The sequence below is a fragment of the Lynx canadensis genome, chromosome B3 (assembly GCF_007474595.2).
Source record: "Lynx canadensis isolate LIC74 chromosome B3, mLynCan4.pri.v2, whole genome shotgun sequence".
Taxonomy (NCBI): Eukaryota; Metazoa; Chordata; class Mammalia; order Carnivora; family Felidae; genus Lynx; species Lynx canadensis.
Genome location: NC_044308.2, coordinates 133,455,602 through 133,470,385, shown reverse-complemented (window position 1 = coordinate 133,470,385; position 14,784 = coordinate 133,455,602). Strand labels below are relative to the sequence as shown.

Genomic DNA, 14,784 nt, shown 5'->3' with positions numbered 1-14,784 from the left:
GAGCCAAGTGCTCCTGCCTGGAGAGGAACGAGGGCCCATCAGATGACTGTTAGAGCTTGCAGCCTCTGTGGAGGGGACCAGGGCTCAGTCACCTTGACAAGAAGAATGGCTCAGTGGGAGAAGTTTGCCCCTGGAAAGAAAAGTCCTGGGTTTTGCACTAATTTGTTTATTATTATTTTAAAATGTTTATTTATTTATTTTGGGGGGAGAGAGAGAGAGAGAGAGAGAGAGAACGAGAGAGAGAACGCATGCACATGCATGGGGGTAGGGGCAGAGAGACGGAGAGAGAGAATCCTAAGCAGGCCCCGCGTTGTCAGCACGCCTGACATAGGGCTTGATCCCATAAACTGTGGGATCATGACCTGAGCCAAAATCAAGAGTCAGACGCTTAACCCAGGTGCCCTGCACCAATTTAGAAAGCCTCTCTCCTGGAGTCCTTTGGGTTACGGTCTTGTGGCATACCCCCTGTGCAATGGGCAGGACCTACCCGGATGTCCTTTTTTGAGACAGGTGCTTGTATGTTTTTGTTCATAAAGTGTCCCTTCCATTCTGGGCCCAGCATAGCCAAGCACAGGGGCCGGGGGGGAGCCTCAGTGTTCTGTTCTGTTTTGTTTTGTTTTGTTTTGTTTTACAGCAGCTTTATTGAAATGTAATTCATGTGCCATATAATTCTCCCATTTAAAATGTCCGATTCAGTGGGGTTTTTTTTTGTATATTCAGAGACTCGTGTAGTCATTACCCTCAGTTTAGAACATTTTCAACACCCCCCAAAATAAACCCGTATCCATTAGCAGTCACCTGCCATCCTCCCACCCACCGGCCCCAGGCAAACGGTAATCTACCTCCTGCCTCTATAGGTTTGACCATTCAGGCCATTTCATATAAATGGAAGCATTAAATATGTAGCCATTTGTGATTGGCTTTTTCACTTGCCGTAAGGTTTCTGAGGTTCATCTGTGCTGTGGCGTGGGCCAGTACTTCATTTCTCACTCTGGCTGAGGATTATTCTACTGCGAGGCTAGCCCACATTTTCCTTATCTGTTCCTCAGTCGATGGGCATTTGGGTTGTTTCCACTTCGGGGCCGTCGTGCTGTGCACGTTCAAGTGTGGGCTCTGTGTAGAGAGCCTCAAGGCTTTGCAGCAGCAGGTGGAGGGCCCCCGAGGGAGCGTGACTCAGAGCATCGTCGGAAAACGTTTCTCTGTCTCCTTTTCCTTCTAGTCAGAGTTCCTACAAGAATCCAGTCTGATCATGGCCAAGTTGAATTACGTGGAAGGAGATTATAAGGAGGCTCTCAACATCTATGCCCGGGGGGGCCTCGATGATCTGCCGCTGACCGCCGTCCCTCCGTACAGGCTGCGCCTGATTGCGGAAGCCTACGCTACCAAAGGTGAGCCCTCGCCTTTCCTCCCCGGAGGCCGTCCCCCGGGGCCACGCTGCCCTGCGTGGAGCCTGCAGGCCGACCCGTGCCCTGGACTGGCAGTCCCCAGCAAGGCCTCGGGGTGGAGCCCACCACGTGCATTGCATAGTTCAGGCCCAGCCACACTCTGCTTCCTCAGAGCCTCCGGTCTGCAGTTCTCACCAAAACAAGGAAAGGCCGAACACAGAAAGGGTGCTGATAACTAATCTGCAAGGAAAGCAGAGGTTTATGGGGTAATGGGGATCCTGCACAGCACATGCAGGGAGTCTTGTCATAGGGCCATGTGGCCACGTGGTTGACCAGTCGTATTCATTGATGCCGCCTCTGGGCTAATTAAGGCTGATCAGTCCCTGCGGATGGCCATCCCTGGCACAGTCAGTTGTAAAGTGTTTAGCTGTGTGCCTGGGGGCTGTGGGGGTAGAAGTATAAATCACCCCAGTTGCCAGGAAGGAGTTTGTAACCAAATGTGTGAGAATGCAGTCTCAGAGAGGGAAAAATGCCAGAGGCAGGACACATACATTATTTGACCTTTCCAAGCGGCTACTTCCTCATCTGTGAAATGGGTATGATCATATTCGCTTCACAGATGTATTCTAAGGATTCAGTCAAATAATGTATGCAGAGCACCACAGTACCTATGAAGTGGCCTATGAAGTGCTTATTAAATAACATTTTAAAAGATCGGCGCCAAACAAGGAGCAAACGGTAAAAGTCGGGCACGGCTAACAGCTTTTTGGAGACAACAGAGGTCGCACAGACCCACAGGGCCAGGAAGACTTCCTGGAGGAGGAGGGACACTTTGAATTCCAAAGGCCTTGGGAGGAAAGGGACCATTTGAAGCTGCTCCTCTCCCTCCTGCCACCTACCGTCCAAACCGTGCATGTGATGGACTGTGGCTGGGCACAGGGGCCACCAGAACGGCGGCGAGCCGGTCATCTGTGTGCTGCTGGCTGTCTGGTTGTCCTATGCGATATTGAACAAAGGCCTGGCCCGAGGCACACTTATGAGCTTTGTGACAGGGGTGACATAGTCACCCAGTTCCCTGGGGAGCCTCGAGTGCTGCCAGGTTCATCTACTTGATCTTCTCTACATCCGTGCGGGCTGGGAAAGGATGCCGTCTGTCTGGCCAGGGCGTTCTGGTGGTTTGCTGCCCGCTTCTTCGCGGTGCCCACTCCGTCACCTCACATCACCTCACGTGGCTTAGGCTTCTGGGAGCTCGTGTGTGATTTGGGGCCAGGAACGATATTCTCCAGTGAGAGCAGAGCTTCCTGTGGCAGTTTCCAGTCACCTGGGGGCTGGTGGATTTAGCCAGGGGTGTTTGCTAGCGGGGGGTGGGGGATGGCTCTGAGGCCTGCTTCGCAGCAACAGCTCAGGCTCAGCATTGGCTCCAAGACAGGCTGGGGGGGCAGACCATCCGCAGGTGGCACTGCCAGCAGAGTCTCGTGGCTGCAGGTGGGCAAGGAGGACAGAAGACTTGGTCCCTGAGTTGCTCTGGGTGACATGTGGTGAGCAGGGGGCCCCTAGCCATGGTGCTGAGGTACTTGGCTCTTTTTTAAAAAAAAAAAAATTTTAATGTTTATTTATTTGTGTGTGTGTGTGTGTGTGTGAGAGAGAGAGAGAGAGAGAGAGAGAGAGAGAGAGAAAGAGAGAGAGTGTGCACGCGGCAGAGAGAGAGACGGAGACACAGAATCCCAAGCAGGCTCCAGGCTCTGACCTGTCAGCACAGAGCCTGATGTGAGGCTCAAACCCATGAACCCTGAGACCATGACCTGAACTGAAATCGGTCACTTAACCGACGGAGCCACTCAGGCACCCTGAGGCACTTGGCTCTTGAGACACGCTGCCCGGCTCACGGGAGACCATGCCCTGGCTAGCTTCTGACTTCCGTGGGCACATTCAGTGTCACACGTGTATGGGAGAGGGAAGGGTCACTTTTGCCAGTGGAGGCCCCCAGCCCTGAGAACCTGCGTCGGCCACGTGAGAGGCAGCGTGGACCACCAGTGCTTAGCCATCTTTCTGGGTCCAATGCCTGCCTCCATCATGTACTGGCTCTGCGCCCTTGTGCAAATTCTTAATGGCTCTGTACCTCAGTTTCCCCATCTGTCAAGCTCTCCTTGGTTGTCATGAGGATTACATGAGGTAGTATATAGAAAATGCTTATAACAGTGCCTGGCACATAATGAACATGACACAACTCTTGGCTTACAAGCTAAGTGTTTAATGGGGGGACCACAAGAAATGACTATGAGTGGCAGAAAAGTTGCCCCTTTAGTTCATGGAGATGCCCAAAGACAGGCCAGTTTCTCTGAGGAGTTCAAGAGGCTCTTGGTCTTAACTCTGTGTAGCAATACTCTTTGGTTCTTCTTTCTCCATCAAGGTCCTTGAGAAGTTTTTAGGAGAGGTTGCGGACAAATGTTCGATGAACGCAAAATATACGGAGGACTCACCGCTCCGTGCGAACCGCTAACCTGCAGGCCCTGGAGACGGGGTTGGTGTGGTCACCTCCGTGTTTCCAGTGCTTTTGAATTAGCTGCTGACATTTCCAGATTGGGACCATCCAGTCAATTCCAGCTCTGTTGGGAAGAAGGAAAGAGCGGTCCCCTCACTGCCTCTGGGCAGGCCCTGGCTGGAGCTGAGCACAGCAGCCCCTGGGACACCCCTCCCCTGTGCCACCTGCATGCTGCTAGAGGTGGAGGAATTGGCCTTTCACAGGTCACCTAAACTGGTCCATGGCTTCCGGAGGCCTGACTTGAGCCGGGCTGCCAGCCAGAGCCTGGAAATGTCCATGAACTTCCACATCTGCTTCTCCAGCCATTGCTGGGAGCGCTTCCCCTGACGGGCTGATGTTAGCCTTGACTTATTGGGAATCAGAAGCCAACATCATTGAGTTATCAGTTAGGGCTTTAGTGTCTCTTAAATCCTGCAAACCTCTAATTTACAGACCAAGGAAGTGAGACTGGGCGAGGTTACTGGAATGTTACCGATGCCTACTTGTGCCAGGCTCTGTGCCCCTCATTTGGGTATCAGCCAGTCTTCACAACCACCCTATGAGGTAGGCTGTGGTATTCTTTCCATTTTAGAGATGAGAAAACTGAGGCACAGGGAGGTTAGATAAGCTGCCCAGGGTCCCAAAGCCAGGAAGTGGCTGAGCTAAGACTTGAGCGCAGAGACCGGTGCTGGAGCCCATGCTCTCCTACTGAGCGGCAGAAGGGGGACTCAGTCTGAAGCGTGTGCAGCTCCAGAGCCCATGTTCTTAATCATGCTGCTCTACTGGCATGTGGGTCAGAGGATGGTTGGGCCAGGTAAGGTCTCCTCATGTAGAAGACATTCAGATCACTGGAGAATACCCGTGATTTGTATATACACCCCTCTTTGCAGACTCACCTTCCTTGTTCCTCCACCTTAATTCCTTCTCCTTGCCTAGAGTTTTACCTGTAGATTTTGTGCCTCAAGCTCACACCTCCCATCTTCTCTGACCCCTTCTGGGACTCACACATTCAGAGTTAATCAGGTTCACTGCTGTCTTTGTGTGGTAGATTAGCATACTGCCTGAAAATCATACTAGTGTTAGCTGTCCTACTATCAGACACCCCCACCAGTCCATGAGTTCCTCTGAAGGAAGAGCTCTTTGTTTGCGAGCCTCAGCACTTACCACAGTATTTGGCACATGATTGGTGCTCAGTTATCGAGTGAAATTTATAAAATTCCCTTGCTTGGATTTTTACTGAGATGCCCGTCGTGTAGCTCAGGTGATTCCCGGTGCCTTCGCTCATAGCCGGTCACAGTGAGATGCGTTTTGTTTGTAGGCAACGTATTGGGCATATTTTAGTGATTCAGGGTCATATCCTTGCAATCATGGGAAGTACCTATGAGAGCATATACTGGCATCACACCATGACAGAGCCGGACATGGATCTCTTTCCAAAAGGTTGTACGTTTCAGTTCACTTCCATGATCAGAGAGTTCCTAAGTGGATCTCACCTCCCCCTCATCCCCTTAACTCCTTCCTTCATTTCTTAAACCGAAGCAGACAAATAGAGGGTGGGAATAGAGGGAATTGAGAAACACTTTAGCTTCTGATAGCATTGGTTTAATCCAGTGAGTAGACATCTTTGTTCTGGGATACAGATTGAGATTTCAGGTGAAATCTCCAGGACACCAAATGGCCACAGATGTTTCTTTCCCAAACGGGAAGGCTTGGGAACAGTGGACACATGGCCACTGTCTATTTTGGGACTTAGATCTGCTGGACACGGGGTGACTTTCTGCAGATGGGACTGTGTAAGCTAGAAGTGGCTTGCCTTCCTGGATGTGGACTTTATAGACAGCCTTGGCACGTACCCTTTCATCCTACAGGGACCAAACATGCACTGGCTCCCATGTGAGAGAAGTCCTGTAATATTCCAACTGGTCACAGCCGGTGGGGCAGCTGTGTTCCCTGAGGTTACCGTTTCTCCCCAGGCACTAGGGTGTCGTCCTCATCTCTGTGATTGAAGCCGGCTTGCTGATGTGTTGCAGCTCCTGCAAAGGGGAAGAGAGAGAGATGTCTGGGTGAGCACAAGGATCACGCCTCGCTTCTGCTGACAGTCCATTGGTGAGACGTTGCTATAGGACCATAGTCACCTGGGAAAAACAAGACCAGGGGCACATGTCAGCCTCTGATTAGACATGTCCCGTAGAGTGTGGTCTCTCACCCAGCTGGAAGTGGTCGAAAGAAGTAGCCTGCTCTCGGGTGAATGGAAGGGGACGTGCAAGACTAAGGCTTTGGTGCCCAAGAGGAGGGACATCATGGACCCAGAGACATACCCGGCGTGGTATTACACTTCCTTTCTAGATTGCGTGGTATCAGGCAGAGAAGGATTGATTGCAAAGGGCAAACGGGGGGGCCCTCATACAAATGTTCTGTGTTCCAGTGGGGGAGACTGTGCCAGAGTGGCTCAGGAACTTGCCTGATGACACCCAGTAAACTGGAGGGAGGGCCAGGATGAGGTAGGAAACCTGCCTGTCAGGCTGCTTGGCCTCTGTGCCCAGGTAGAGAAGGTGGCACGCTGTGGGGGAGCTCTCTGGAGCCACATTCTCTCTTCCTCCTTTGCTCCTGGTTTCAAATTGTTCCTCTGGTGCGTTGGTTAAGAGCCTGGGGCTTTTGAAGCCCGACTGCCCAGATCTGATCTCCAGCTTTGTCTCTTATCAGCTATAAGATCTTTGGCAAGTTGCTTTCACGTCACTGGGGCTCCGTTTTTTTCCTCTATAAAATAGAGATAATAATAGTGTCTGCATTGTAGGGTTATCGTAGGGAAAGAGTGAATACCTGTAAAGCTCTTAGCACAGCACCTGGCAGAGAGCAACAAAGTTTAGCTATTTTTGTTCTTGGGTGTGACCTCAGATGGATAGACCTCTCCAGAAGCCCCAGGTAACATCCAGCTATGGAGAGAGGGAATCGTTGCCTTAGTATATCTGCCTTGTCTGGCAGAGGGTTTGGGCCCAGGAGTGGGACCTGGGAACAGTATATTTAGAGGGAAATCTCTAGGGGCAGATGAAGCCAAAGATCTGAGGCCTGGAGTGCCCCATAAAGAGGAAAAGGTGTTGATGATGTTGGAGGAGGGCTGTACCCAGTGGCCAGGGGCAGATGGAGAGGTTACCCTAAGGGGATTGCTCGAGGGTGGGGCCCAAGACTAGTCCATTTGCCCCTCACCAGTCTTGCCCAAGGCTGACCCAGAGGGTTAGAGGTCTTTGGAATTGGGCCCACATTCATGGTTTTATCACAAAGGACCATTCACCTTGGAATGGATCAGTTGATTCAAGCAGTGTTCCTGTAAGAGGCACGAACAATTCACACAGTCATCTGACAGTTGTCTTCGTAAGGAACATGCTAAATACGTTGGCTGATGAGAGGAGAGATAGCTGAGGAGAAACCATCTCTTGGTTCGGCTCCCAGGAGGAGGGCTTGTCTCTTCTGATTGGACACCCCTTCCTGACCGGAGGTCGAAGGTCAGAGGCTGATCCCTAAAGACCTCCCCTTCTCTAGAATCTGCAGAGCTCGTGGACCCCTTGGTCTTCCCAGAAGCGCAGGTGTGATGAATAGCACGAGAATCATATAACGACTTCCCCTTGGAAAATGTTACATCCTCTTTTGCCTGCCTCCAGTAAAGCTGGCCCTAGGGTTCTCTTTCAACTGTCCGTGTGCGTTCTGAGTGTCTCCATCTCAGGGGTCAGCGTCAGGGAAGGAACGAAGACACCTGCCTTCTGCAGTGGGCAGTACGAAGGGGCAAGGGAGCTCTCAAGAGAGGCTTTCCAGAAGCACCACCTGTCTTCCGCAACTGATAAGCACTAGTCTGTAAATAGAGAACCCGTCTCCAAAAGGTTTGGATCCCAGCCCTGTTCTCCCCAGCTTGAAACCCAGTGTCTTCACACACCCGCAGACTTCAGCTCAGCATAAGCGGTTGTTAGGCCAAGAGACTTAAACATTCTCTATGAATGTTTTCGGAAGAGGCACCTGGGGATTGCCCACTGTCTCCTGTGGGCCTCCTACCAGAGCAAAATTTAGACAAGTCAGCATAACGGATGCAGTCCATTGATGAGGGGCTTTTTATCAAGTGTTGCTCGGGTGTGACTTCTCCACACTTGGCTCAGTCCTGGGCATCTGGGTGGCATGGAAAAAGGCTTGGAACAAGTTGAGTTGGAAATTCTTCAGACGGTGGGTGGTTATGGCTTGAGGACCGTCATACCCCCCAAAAGGCTGCCACGTTAAGCAGGGGTTGCCTCTGTGGAATGTAAAAGATACAGAACGAAGGCATATCGGCTCTTCTCCCTAGGGGCTGATTCTAACAGCACTGTATGTCAAGGCGAGGCCAGACCCTCGACCAGGTGATTGAGGCATTCGTTTCCTACACGGTGGTTTACTTTTCTGCTTCGAAGCGTATTTTCCCATCGTGGAATATTGGCTCCCGGGAGCAGCCCCAGCTTCCCCCAGGAAAGTGGAAACATGTTCACTGGGGGCTTTCAGCTTTCAGGATGCTGCGGGCTCCATCCTTGGAGACGTTAGTTTGTTTGCTGGTCCCGGGGCAGCCCGGGTGTGGTGGGTTGGCTGCAGGCTGGCCATGCCCTGCCAGTGCCGAAGGCGTCCGCGGTCACACTCACGTAGGGGGCCCCCTGCCCTCTTCAGGCCGGGGGGCTGAAGTCTTCTGAGCCCTTTGCTCGGCCTCAGGCACAGGGGCGGTGACCAGGGCTTGGGTTGAGGCCACTCGTGTACTTGGTGGGAGAGAGTGTCACCGAAGAGATGTGATGGTCACCGGGGACATGAGAGTAGGGAGGGGGCAGACCGGTGGCAGAGGGTCCCTGTCCTCTGCTCTGCCCCGCCCCAGCGGTAAACAAATGTGTTTTGTTCACAGAGAGGATGGGAGGCGGCAGTGCAAATCCTAGTCAGCAACTCAAACTCCACCCTACAAGGCTTTCGGGAGGTGGGGCCAAGCCCCTGCCCCCAGGGACACGCAGAGGGGAAGCAGTGTAAGGGGAGGGGAGGCCCTGAGCCAAGCTGGAGGCTCCTTTTGAAGTTCTGCTAAGATCTGTGTCTTCTGAAAGACAACTTTCAGTTGTCGGTGAAAGAAAACCCAACCCAGGCCGACCTCAGCGGCAGCCGCATTCAGGCCTCAGAGATAGGTGCTTTCTCTCCATTTCTCAGCTTACCGTCCTCTGTGTTGGTTCCCATTCCAGGCTCCAGGCGGCTGGGGCGGCTCCAGATTCTTGATTCTCTTAGGTGTAAGTCTCAGAAACCTCGGCCACATTCTCACTGTGTCTCCTTGGCCCTGGTGGATCACATTCCCATCCTTGATGTAGTTTCAGGGGCCAGAATCGTGCCCAGGGACTGGCTTAGGCCTTGCATGAAGGCCGTGATGAGGAGGGGTGGTCCCACTGGGAGAATCAGACTTCTATGATAGAAGTCCATAGTGTGGCTCTTCTGAATAGGAGTGCTCTCGTCAAAGAGGCCCAGGGCCCTGAACACCCTTTTCTCCCTGGCAGCGGTCCTTGCAGGGTAGAAGGAACATGAGAGGAGCCACATGGCTGCTCTGTGACGGAGTCTCTGTGGACTGGACTGGAGGGGCCTTCCAACCAGACCATATCAGGTGGGTAAGCGCTGAAGGAATGGGGCATTTTGGAAAAGAACAGTCTCCAGGGGTGGAGGGCCCTTGGGGGAAGAAAGACTTCTCTGTTCTGTCCTCGGGGATGGGGCCAGAGCGGGGCGGTGGAAACTTCACCGAGTCCAACGTTAGGCCCGTATCTGGAAGTCTTTCTACTAGCAGGAGCTACCTCAGGGCTTGGCTGCCCTGAGAGGTGGGGGTTCCCAGTGGGTTAGCATTTATCGAGCCCTGCCCAGAGGCAGGCGTGATGCTTGCTCATTTACCTGTGTGACTGCACCCCATTCTGGCAACAATCCTGTGCTCAGGGATTATCATTCCCTGTGAGCAGTTGAGAGGCTGAATTTCGGAGGTGAAGTGGGATTCACCTCAAGGCCTGTGGGCCCCAGAATCCCTACTCTCTCTGCTTTATCAAGCTGCCTTTCAGCTGGAGCATAAACTCATTTAGAGTGGGGTTGTTGTCGACAAGGGTCTGGCATCAGATAACCTGCGAACTCCTCATTCTGTTCTGTGATTCTTAAACCATTTGATTTAAGTGCCTAAGTCCTACCTGTTTTACCTGCAAAATGGGGATAATAATATTCAGGTGAGAGTCCTGAGAAGGCTGGATTAAGACAAAATGGGAAAATGCTTTGAAGTCTATAAATCCGAGGTCAACAGAAGGAGATTTGTGTAGTCGGACATACACCTGCAGTTGGGGGCGACGGGTGGCTGTGATGGTCTCACCCTCCCCTCCCCAAAGTCCTGTCTAGCATGCTCCTTTCCTTGGGCAGTGAGGTGGGACTTCTGGCTGTCCCTGTGTTTGACCTCCTGCCCCTTCCCCCATCATTTTATTTTACTGTTCTTCTTGTTACAGACAACATACATGTGCATTATATAAAAATCAGAAATACAGACCAGTCAAAAGAACATAAAAATATCCAGCACTTGGTCTATCCAGAGCCAACCTCTGTTAACATTTTAGTGCGTTTACTTTTAGATCTCTATAATTATCATGTGTGATTTTTTTTTTTATAAAAATGAGTTTATACCACATATACTGCTTTGTGACCTGCTTTTTCCACTTCAGATCATAAACACTTTTAGCAGCTGTACAGCATTTCATTATATGGGCAAGCTATAATATATTTAACTAAAAAGCCCCTATTTTTGGACATGTAGGTTGTTTTCAGCTTTTTACTGTTACACGTAAAGCTGTGACGAACCACCCTCTCGGCCTGGTCTTTGTGCTTGTCCTTAATGATTTCCCTGGGAGAGATTTCCAGAAGGGGAGTTTCTGGGTCAAAAGAGAAGTATTTCCAGACTGCTCTGCAGAGGACTGTACCTTTGTGCTTTTCTGTCCATAGGGTAGGGGACCTGCTGCCTCTCCTTCTGGCCCACACTAAATAGAACCCCTTTGACCTAAAAATGAACTTCGATTCTTTGGTTGTGTGTTGAGTGCCGGCTGTTTGGAAAATAAAGAAAAATGTAAAGCAGAAAGTAAAATCAGTCCTCATGCTACCACTTAAGCTAGTTGACCACTGCTAAATATATATATATATATATATATACACACACACATATATATATATATACACACACATATATATATACACATACATATATACACGTATGTATTACATATAATATATATATAATATAAACGTATATTTTTAAATTTATATATGTCTACATATAGATATTTTATACCTAAATATCTATATTTATATCTATATATATTTAATATATAAAATATATAAAAATATATTTATATAATATTTTTAATTTTATTTTGAGAGAGAGAGAGAGAGAGCCCACAAGCAGGGGACAGGGGCAGAGGGAAAAACAGAGAATCCCAAGCAGGCTCCGTGCTCAGTGTGGAGCCTGACGTGGGGCTCAATCCTGTGTGCCTGGGATCATGACCCAAGCCAAAATCAGGAGTCGATGCTCAAGTGACTGAACCACCCAGGTGCTCCTATGCTATTTTAAATACAGTTAGGATTATGCTAGATATATTATTTATGGTCTACTTTTTCACTATATGTATATATGTATATGTATAATTATTTTTCCAGGTCATTAAGTATCTTTGAAAAAAGTTTTTAACGACGGCACGGTGGTGTGCTATATGGGATATTTTTGAGCCACTTTTCCTATGGAACATCTGTATTGTTTCAGTTTTTCATATTACAAATATGGTCTTTGTATAGCTTTTTTGTCTAGCTTATATGGTCTTTGTATAGCTTATATGGTCAAATATAGCTTTTTTAAAAAAAACAGATTTATTAAGATATAGTTCAGATACCATAAAATACAACCTTTTAAAGTTCAGTGGTTTTTAGTACATTCAGAGTTGTGCATTCATCACCCCATCACCAGTGTCACTTCCCATTGCCTAGTTAACATCCCCCCAGCCGAAGTTAACCACTTTGTGTCTCCACTACATTTGCCTGTTCTGGCATTTTATACAAACAGGATCATGTAGTATGTGATGTTTTGTGTCTGGCTTCTTAGCATGTTTTCAGGGTTTGTCCCTGTTGTAGCATGAATCCGTGCTTCGTTCATATTTTGGCCAAATAATATTCCATTGTGTGGATATGTCACGTTTTGCACATTTTATTAATCCATGCATCAGTTGATGGACAAGAGGTTGTTTCCACTTTGGGGCTATCATCAATAATGCTGCTGTGAACATTTGTGCATAAAATTTGGGGGGCATATATAGTTTCATGTGTCTTGGGTATATACTTGGGAATGGAATGACTGGATCATGTGACTACTCTGGGTTTCACGTTTCAAGGAACTGCAACTATTTTCCGAAGCAGCTGTACTACTCTAGAGGCTCCCATTGCTTTACAACTTGTCCGCCGTGAAGCTGACTCTATAATCTGTCCTCTTGATTATGGCCATCCTAGTGGGTATGAAGTGGTATGTCACGAAGGCACCCCCCAAAACATAAACGTTTTAAATTTTTGATTAAGTTTGGGACGCCTGGGTGGCTCAGTTGGTTAAGCGTCTGACTTTCGGCTCAGGTCATGATCTTGCGGTTCGTGGGTTCAAGCCCGTGTCGGGCTCTGTGCTGACAGCTCGGAGCCTGGAGTTTGCTTCGGATTCTGTGTCTCCCTCTCTCTCTGCCCCTCTTCCGCGCACTCTCTCTTTCTCTCTCTCAAAAATAAACATTAAAAAATTTAAATTCTGATTAAGTTCAGTGTTTCTTCTACTTTTTTTTTTTTTTTTTTGGTTGCTTTTATGTGTTTGGTGTTGTAGCTAAGAAATCACTACTTAATTGAGGTCACAAAGATGTATTCCTATGTTTTCTTCTAAGAGTTTTACAGTTTTAACTCTTAGATTTAGATCTATAATCTACTTTGAATTAATTTTTATGTATGGTGTGAGAACTTCATTCTGTTGCATGTGGATATGCAGTTATTACCACAGCATTTGTTGAGAAGACTATTTTTCATTGAGTTGTCTTGATGTCTTTGTTGAAATCGATGAACGTGAATGTAAGGGTTTATTTCTGGGTTCTTAATTCTAGTCCACCATTTGTCTATATTTCTGTCCTTACGCCAATACCACACTGTCTTTATTACGGTAGCTTTGTATTAAGTTTTGAGATATAGAAGCGTGAGTCTTCCAACTTTGTTCTGTTTTAAGATTATTTTGGCTTCTCTGGGTTCCCTACATTTCCATATACATTTTAGGATCAGGTGGTCAATTACTGGGGAAAAAAAATACTGCTGGGAATTTGAGGATTCTGTTGAACCTATAGATCAATTTGGCGAGTATTGCCATCTGATTAATATTGTTTTCCAGTCAATGAACACAGAATGTCTTCTTTAACTTCTTTCAAAAGTGTTCTGTAGGGGGTATAGCTCAGTGGTAGAACATTTGACTGTAAAAGTGTTCTGTAATTTTCAGTGTGACTTCCATTCCTTTTCTTAAATTTATTCCTATTTTCTTCTTTTTGATGCTATCATAACTGGAATAGTTTTCTTAATTTCATTTTCAGATTGTTCACTGCTAGTGTATAAAAAATACAAGTGTTTTTTTGTATGTTGATCTCTTACCTTATAACCTTGCTGAACTGATTTTTTTAGCTCTAATAATTTTTTGGTGTGTACAGATTCTATAGGGTTTTCTCTAGACAAGATCATGTCACCTGTAAAAAGGATAGTTTTACTACTTCCTTTCCACTCTGATGCCTTTTGTTGTTGCTGCTTAATTGCATTGGCTACAACCTCTATTCTAATGTTTAATACAAATGACCAGAACAGAGATCTTCTAAGATAGGGGAAAAGCTTACAGTCTTTCATCATTGGATATGATGTTAGCTGTGGGTTTTTCATAGATGGCGTTTATCAGATTGAAGAAGTTTTCCTTTATTTCTGTTCATTGAGTGTTTTTTATCATGAAAGAATGTTAGGTTTTTTTTGTCAAATGCTTTTTTCTAGTGAGATGATCATGTAAATTTTTGTGCTTTATTCTAATGTGGCGTATTACATTGATTTTCATATGTTTAATCAGCCTTGTATTCCTGGGATAAATCCCACTTAGGGCATATATACACTCTTTTATATGTTGCTGGGTTTGATGCACTAATATTTTGTCCAGGATTTTCACTTCTATACTCAGAATGAATATTGGTGTAGTTTTTTTGGTGATGTCTTTGTCTGGTTTTGGTTATCAAGGTAACACTGGTGTTGCAGAGTCAGTTTCGAAGTGTTCCTCCTCTTTTGCTCTTTGGAAGAGTTTGCCAAGTATTGTGTTAATTTTTTTAAGCATTTGGTAGAATTCACCGGTAAGCCATCTGAGCTTGAGTTTGTCTTTCTAGGAAATTTTTTGATTTCTCAATTCCGTCTCTTACTACTCTACAGTTTTAAAAGATTTGTAAAATTTAAAATGTATTTTTTATGATTTTATTTTATTATTATTTTTTTTTCAGAGAGAGAGGGTGCAAGTGAGCGAGAGGCAGAGAAAGGGAGATGGAGAGAGAATCCCATGAGGGGCAGAGAGAGAGTGAGAGAGAAGTGAGGCTCACCCGAAGCAGGGCTCCTGCTCACCCAAAGTGGGGCTGGAGCTCACCAACTGTGAGATCATGACCTGAGCCCAAGTCAGATGCTTACCCGACTGAGCCCCCCAGGTGCCCTGTTTTAATAGATTTTAATTAGCCTTTACTTGTTCTCCACTTCCTTTGACATGGCATTTTTTCATTGGAGCCCCGAGCCTCTTGATCGTGGCAAACAACCCTGGTC

The 14,784-nt window shown here is 47.6% G+C and overlaps 1 protein-coding gene across 1 annotated transcript in view; it reads left to right on the top strand.

The window, feature by feature from the left end:
• Nucleotides 1-14,784, top strand: part of TTC7B (tetratricopeptide repeat domain 7B) — a 254,369-nt gene that overhangs the window by 28,533 nt on the left and 211,052 nt on the right. Inside the window, 1 exon segment of the mRNA XM_030319778.1 lies at nt 1,220-1,388. Within this exon segment, the coding sequence (XP_030175638.1) occupies nt 1,220-1,388 (169 nt within the window).